Source organism: Egretta garzetta, unplaced genomic scaffold, assembly GCF_000687185.1.
Source record: "Egretta garzetta isolate BGI_Z169 unplaced genomic scaffold, ASM68718v1 scaffold366, whole genome shotgun sequence".
Taxonomy (NCBI): Eukaryota; Metazoa; Chordata; class Aves; order Pelecaniformes; family Ardeidae; genus Egretta; species Egretta garzetta.
This window is the reverse complement of record NW_009260018.1, coordinates 35,662-43,208: the sequence shown is the minus strand read 5'-3', so window position 1 is coordinate 43,208 and position 7,547 is coordinate 35,662. Positions and strand designations below refer to the sequence as shown.

The 7,547-nt window shown below is 48.3% G+C and overlaps 1 protein-coding gene across 2 annotated transcripts in view; it reads left to right on the top strand.

Moving 5' to 3' along the window:
- The first annotated feature begins 776 nt into the window (after nt 1-776).
- PPP3CC (protein phosphatase 3 catalytic subunit gamma) overlaps nt 777-7,547 on the top strand; it is a 21,101-nt gene continuing 14,330 nt past the window's right edge. For both annotated transcript variants that reach the window (XM_035896123.1, XM_035896122.1), the window contains exons 1-3: nt 777-971; nt 1,269-1,393; nt 7,420-7,531. In XM_035896123.1, coding sequence (XP_035752016.1) covers nt 944-971; nt 1,269-1,393; nt 7,420-7,531 — 265 coding nt within the window. In that variant the 5' untranslated portion in view covers nt 777-943. The remainder of the gene's footprint in view (nt 972-1,268; nt 1,394-7,419; nt 7,532-7,547) is intronic.

The following is a 7,547-nucleotide window of genomic DNA, read 5'->3' as shown; positions in this document are numbered from 1 at the left end:
TTTTCTTTTTTAAATGAGCCAGCCCTAGGAGAAGGTAGATGAGGAAGTCAGATGGGTCTCACTCGTAACTTTTATTTTTGTTTCGTAGGCTTCCTTTCTGCTAGAGGTCACCTTCTCACGGTTACCTAGCATGAAAATAATAATAATGGCTTTTGAGGGGCTGTTTTTCTATCTGGATTTAAAGCCCAGGGAACGTGTTGCAAACAGACGAGGCCTTAACTTGCCTTAAATGTTGGATTCCAGAAAGATTTACCAATTACTAAGCTTGGGGTTAAGCTTTTTGAAGTGGCCTGTACTGAGAGGTGGCGAGGCTGTTGCCTGGTAAAGGCAGCTTCTGCTTTATGGGTATGTGCGGCTTCCTGATAAGCGAGAATTTTACATATTGGGCCTCCTACCTTAATTGCCAGTTCCTGGGAACCGGTGTGTTTTTCTCCTGCCTTTGCTGATATTTGCATGCCGTCCTGTTTTAGTGCAACATGAGGGTGACAGCTATCCCCGCCGAATTAGGAGACGGCTTCGGTGGCCGCGTTTTCTGCGGTTGCATATGGCGTTTAGTCTGCATACGGCGGCTTTTTAAACATGCTGAGGGGTGTATTCAGTTGCTCTGGCAGCATAGCTTTTCTTCTTTCGGTATTTGAGAGCATAATTTCAGTGAAAGTATGTTTCTGAGTGTATGCTCGTCTTGAGGCTTGGGACGTTTTTTTGAAAAGACTGTAATGCTTCCCCCTCCCCGAAAAGAGACGTGTTGCTAACTTCTTCGCTTCCATTTCCAGCTGTCCCATTTCCTCCCACGCAGCGGCTCACTCTGAAGGAGGTGTTTGAGGATGGGAAGCCTAGGCTTGACGTCTTGAAGAGCCACTTGGTAAAGGAAGGGCGCCTGGAAGAGGACGCGGCGCTGAAGATCATCAACGATGGGGCTGCCATCCTCAGGCACGAGAAGACAATGATTGAAGTGGAGGCTCCCATCACAGGTCAGAGAGCTTTCTGCAGCTGGAGTCCTAAATAAGGGCCATCTAGGAAACAGGAGCTGCTCGAAGTAGCAGGTTTTCTGCTGTGTTCCTTCCATCAGCAAGGTTTTTAAATTGCCTGAACTCTCAGAAGAGAGGATTTTGCTGGTGTAGATCGAGCACAGCTTTGCAGAAGCTGGATGTAAAGCAAGGGTGGCTTGGGTCAGCGCACAGCCATGCTATGCTCCTTGTTGCTGTCATGACCTTTCTTTTCTTAGCATGTAATGCTGTTCCTCTTTTGTGCTGTTCTTCCTCCCCTAGTGTGTGGTGACATTCATGGGCAGTTTTTTGACCTGATGAAGTTGTTTGAAGTTGGAGGATCACCCAATAACACCCGCTACCTCTTCCTGGGAGACTACGTGGACAGAGGCTACTTCAGTATAGAGGTGACAAAATTGAGCCTGGGGCTGCTAGCACTAAACTAACCGAAAGTGTTGAACTGAACTAGCAAATACAGGCCTCTCTTACGCTGGATTTTATGCTCTAGCTTGCATGCAAGGAAGAACATGGTGTAGGTAACTCACGGTGCGATTTTTGGCGGGGAAGCAATCTCCAAATGTCATGATTTTGAATTGGATCCTCACCCAGGGGCAGAGTTAAACAGCAGCGGTGGGGTTAATGACTAAACTCTGGCTTCTGAACTCGAGTTTTAATATCACTTGTAGCTGTCAGTCAGGGGAACAAGAGGGAGAGTTGATTGTATGTTGCAGGCAACAGGATCCTACCAGGCAGTGGGAAGCAAATGTTTAAAAACTCGCAGGATTCGGCTTAGCAGGGAAAAGAAAGCTCTACGCTCACTGAGTCACTGCTTCCCTACCGTCCCCCTGAAAGCATCAACCTTGCAATGCCAGAGACGGGGTCGGGAGAAAGGAGCAATAAATCACCTGGGCTGTTGTACATCTTGCTGTGACCCAGGAGCTTAGTGCCGAGGCATTTAATTGTGTATCTAGCCGTGCTGTGCCCGTGTGACAATCAGCCTTGTCACAATAATGCTGTCACCTTACAGGCATCAGCCAAACATCTGGCGTCGTGCCGGGATTTTGCAGCTCTGTGGGATGCCACCGACCAAGTATTGGGTAGCGCTGCGAATTGTTGGTCTTAAAGGGCAAAATAATCGATGGGTCCCCGTGGCTGCTGGTGGCTCGTTGAAGGCCTGGGAGCGGCAGAGCAGGCAGCATGGCAGAGCAGTTAGCAAACTCTGCGAACCCCAAGGGATTGCAGCCTTCTGGTTTCGCAGAGGCAGAGCCGAGTGGAAAAGGAGTCCTTATTCCAGCTGGAGGCAACAAAATGGGGGGAGTTTGGGGAAATGGGCGCGTGAAAGATGGCAAAACTGGCCTGGAATAACAGAGTAAGCGGTTTCTCTTTGAAGAGGGAGGGTGCGTGCCACAGTGCAGGAATAGCTGACCTGTTGGGTCTGCAGAGGAATCTTCCTCAGTTAAATTTTGGGGAGGAATTCTTACGGAGAGCGATGAAGGCAGTTAATGCAAGTGCTGCTTTGAAAGATTCTGCAGAGGATTTAGGGGGGTACCGCCAAGAGCCTGTGCTTTAGCAGCGTTCTGGCTGACTTCCAGCCTTGTGCTTCGTGTGTTCCTAAATAGTGACGGGGAGCCACGGTGTGACGAGGAGCAGCTTCCAGGGTAGCGGGGACGGATGCTCGGAAGGTGGGGTTGTGGCTGTTGGGATCGCTGGTGGTGCTGGCAGGAGGAGCCCCGTAACCCCTGGGGAGGAAGGGGAAGAACAGGCATCTGACCGCTTGTTTAAAGGGCTTGGCTTGCACAAATCGGGTTTGCAGTTTATGTGTATTTACCTGGAAAAGAGATTATATTACAGCACGGCAACTCTTTCTGAGATGAGATGTGGATTTTTATTTTATTTTTTTTTGTATTAATCAAGAAACCTTCAAACGAGAGTTGTCGTACCCTGTGCCTACACGTGAAATTTTACAGATCCTGGGTGGTGAAGTGCTTCTCCCACTCTTAACCCTGCGATTGATCTGACATGGGGATTTTACTCCCAGACCTACAGGAGTGAGTGCCTGAGCTGGGGACTGGTGCCCTCGCCTCTCTATGATGTGATAGTATGGAAGAGTTCCAGGCAGGATTGATGATGAGTCCGCACTGGAGAACAGAAGTGGTGGGAAGAGGTGTTTTATTTTTCTGGGGAGGAATGCCTGAAAATTGTAGGTAAACCTCATCAGGTCTCTGTTGTGGTCTGACACTCTGACCCCAGGGCCTGTGCCAAGGCAGCCCGGTGTTTTCGGGCTTGGAGAACCTTGGGGCAGTCGCTCTTCGTTGGCTCTGAGCAGAAGATTTTCATTCCATGCTGCTCTTGACCCTCCTCCTTCCCCTTTCCCCCGCGTCTGCAGCCCTCCGTTACCCCACAGAGCATTGATCTTTCACGAATCAGGGTGGGCTTTGATTAGTACATGCGGGGGCTGATCCAAATGTCACTGATAAAGCAGAATCTAGAAGACTTGATTCCCTTGTTCCTATTGATGTGTGCCTCTTCTTTCCACCTACTGCAAAGTGCAGCCCATGTGTTTTTAAGAGATTCCCACCTGGGTGTGCAGAAACCGGTTTCTATAGTGAAACAACAGGAGGTTTGCAGCTGGTGTGGAGGATCGCTACAAGCAAAGAGTTAACAGTGCTGAATAGGTGTCTTTGCATTATATATATTTTTTTTTTAAAGATGCCTATAAAATCCAAAGCTGTAGCAGCTGGACTCTGAAGTGCGGAGATTGCTGATCTGTGTGCATTTTGGGTTGTGATTGCTGTATCCCCGGGGCTCAGGTGATGGAAAGGCATCCAGGTTTCCCTGTGCTTTCACCACTGGGAAAGTGGAGAGAGCCAGCATCATCAGGCTTTCATGAGTCACCGCACAAACTTGTGCATCCCTGTGCTGGGTGGGGGATATTATCGAGTGCCTGCCCAGAGCAGCTGATAATCATGACCTTTTAACTGAATGAAATAGGAGGTAATTGTATAATTGCATCCTGATGCAGGCAATCAGGAAACAAGATGCAAAACTGGGGGCCAAGGAGGTGTAAGGTAAGCTGTGTTGCTTGTTAGCAGCCCAAATAACCCTTGCAAGCTTTCCCCATTGCTGTGAGTATTTGGTTGTCAAGGTAAAAGGAGCGGTTTGTGGCTCAGACAAAACCTTTAAAAACCCCGAAAGCCTCTGTTCATCAGCTCAGCTGGGTGTCTTCAACAAATTATTCCTGGCCCTCTGGCTTAGGGAGATTCTCATTTAAAAGCGTTCATTCCCAGGAAGTATAATGAAGCCGTGAAGCGTGGTTTGGTTGGTTTGGGGGCATTTTGGGGGGTTTGTTTTGGTTTTTTTTAAAGAAAAGAGGTGTGGGGGGAGAGGGGAGGGAAGCAACCGTGTGAAAGCTGGGACGGCTGCTGTCTAGTGGACGAGGACTCTGCAAAGCATTTGCTTTTAGTCTGTGCCACAAAACCCGCTGCGACAGCGAGACTAACCGGCCATGGACTGGAACGTTGTGGTGAAGGGGCTGACAGGCAGCACGGAAATTGGGCTGAACGCCTCCATTTGGAGAGGCTGATGAGACAGCGTCCCGATGAAGGGTTCTCTCGTCAGCCTGCAAGTGGGAAGGATGCTTCCTTCAAAGTGCTTTCAGCTTTTAGTTACATCTCCTAGCCCTGATGCGAGAGAGGTCTGTGCCCGTGTTAGTCAATGAGGGACCGTCCTGGTCTGTGAAGCCAGAACTGCTGGAATACAACGAACAGGATTGTTTTATTAAATTAGAAAGTGAAACAATTATTATGATCAAAACCAGAATCTATAGGAAGAGTAGATTTATCGGTACAGGTGGCGTGATAACGGCACGCACCTTTGCCAGACTGGTTTTTCAAATCCAATTACAATGGGACACATGATCGTTGTCTAATTAGGGAATTGTATCTACGGTAATCTTGCCAGGATGGAATGCACTGTTTTATCCAGAACGACATTAAAGAGATCCAGTCGATGTTGTAAGGTGCGAGCGAAGGTAGATTCATGGGCCGGGAGCGGGATGCAGGAGTTCTGCTGTGCTGTTAATTCTGTGCCTACGCCGAGAGGAGCTGGCAGGCTCGATGTTTATAACGTTCTTGTAAATGCTGGGGTTTGTAAATAGGATGAGAGATTCCGGTGTGGCTTGTGGCGGGCAGGTTTGGCAGCAGCCCCTCTTTGCTTCGGGCTGCAGGTGGCAATTCCTCTCGCTGTTCCCCCACCGTCGCCTGCTGAGCTTTCCCCTTGCGAGTGAAAGGGGGGAATCAGATGGGGGCACGGGCGCGAATGCTTGGCTCTGGGCTCCCGACCGATGGGCAGAATAGGGAGAGAAATAGATTATTTGAGCCTAGTAAGCCGTAATTGTCTGGAGTTGCTACTAGGCTATTGTAAACATGCAGTAATCAATTCCTGGGCACGGTGCCTCGAAAGTCTGGGAAAGGGATCGGTACAAAACGCCAGGAAGCATCTGAGGCATGCGAGCGTAGAAACCTCCCTTGTTCCTCCTTCCAGCCCCTCCGGAGCTCGTGAGGGCTGTTGAATGTCCTTTGCTCGTCGTTACCCTGCTAGTACCTGGCAGCCCCCACGTCCTTGTGAAATAACTGCAAACCACGGGGAACCGCAGCGATACCAGAGACATTCGCTCTCAACGTCTGTGGTTTGCTTGCTGCATGTCCAGGAAGAATTGTGGTGCCAGGCGACGCCGTTCACTTCCATTTTGCTTTAAAACACTTGGAATGTATTTTTAAATATCTCTTCTGCAAGTTGCTGACCTTCTGTGCATCCCAAATCCTCCTCTTTCTGTCTCTACTTTCTTGCTTTGCTTTGAACCAGTGATGCCAGGGCTGGTTGCTCTCTCCAGTCCTTAGCAAGTCGCCTGGTTCATTTATAGTGACTTTGACTTTTCAGTTCTCACGCTAGCCCAGAAATGTGACATTCAGGTTGCAAACACAGGAGGTTAAAGCTTTACATCACAGAATAATTATAAATGGTTTTGTTGGGAACATTCCCCCTGTTAACAGATGCAGTAAAATGTTATTTTTGCTTGCCTTAACCCCAGCTTAAATTTCCTGCCACTGGCCTTGTTTCTGTTCAATTTTAAAATCCACGATTTGCTATCCAGTCTTTTTTCTGTGGGGTTGAATTCTGAGTTGGACCCAGACGGGTGCTTTACAGCTCCTTGGGGTTTTAGGGATCCCTGCATGTAGCTGGAATGACTAATTTAGAACTTACCTTGCGGATTCAGTGCTTAAATACCATGATATCCAAGGTGTCTGTGCTGGAAACTAATTTGGAACTGGTTTATTTTGGTTCTGGAAGTGGTTTCCATGCCACAGCAGCTGGTTCCCGGAGATCTGCGCACCAGATCAGCAATGTTTTTAAGTGTAAAACTGTTGACAGACTTCATGGTTCGCGTTCTCAAAGTGTGTGCCGTTTCTGTAGCATGTCAGCCTAAAGGGTAAGCTCTTATTAGAGACTTTAATCCAGATCTTCAGGCTTGCTGTCATTAGGGGTTGTCCTTCCAGCACTCAAAATCAACAAGGGAAATGTGATAACGTTTCCCCCATACTGGATACCTGCTGATTTAGCTGTCAGCTTGACAACGTATAGCACAGAAGGGTAATAAGCGTGCTTGCTTTCCAGCCCTTCCCTTCTTCCCGTAGCCTCTTTGGAAAGCCACCATGAAATATTTCTGGGAGCCTGCTGAAAATGATTGTTTCAGTTTGACTTTGGTCTGCACCTCATCAAAGACGATCTTTTTACAGGTGTTGCTGCTCAGATAGGGGATGTGGAAAGCCCTCTTCAAAGCCAGGAGGCTTTACTAAGCTTGGTTTTTGGCTGGGCTTTTCCTGTTTTGAACTTGAACTTCACATGACTGTCGCGTAAGCAGAAAAACAGAGAGGAGGGGCAAGTCAGTGGGGAAGATGAAGGTTAATTTTTTTCTAGTGTTTAATGCACTTGATAAAATGGCTATCAGGATGGCTGGCTGTTACACTTGATGCTCTCTGGTTTCGATTGCAGTGGGACATCTGGAGCGCAGGTCTCGCCGCGCAGCTGGTTGTGCTTTGCTGCTCTGAAAATGGGTGCTTTCTGCTTTGGTTTCTGCTGGAAGGAAAAGCTGCCCCCACCCAGCCCAGAGCCGGTTTCAGCTGAATGCGATCTCATTTGTCACTTCTCCAACTCAGGCCTAATATAGAGAAATGCTCGGTGTGGCTTTCCCCCACTGGTGAAGTTGGCCAAGATAAGATCTACTGCCGATTATGGAGCTGGGTTTCTATCAGGGTTCCACTTTGAATTCAGCTTGTTGGGTGTCTTCCCAGAAACACTTAGTGAAGTCTACGGATGATTAGTGCCCTATAAAAGGTTTTTATTACATGCCATCTCCTCCTTCCCTTTCTTGCAGTGCGTGCTGTATTTATGGAGTTTAAAGATAAATCATCCCAAAACTTTGTTCCTCCTTCGAGGGAACCACGAGTGCAGGCACCTCACAGAATACTTCACCTTTAAGCAGGAACGTAAGTATCAGAAGTG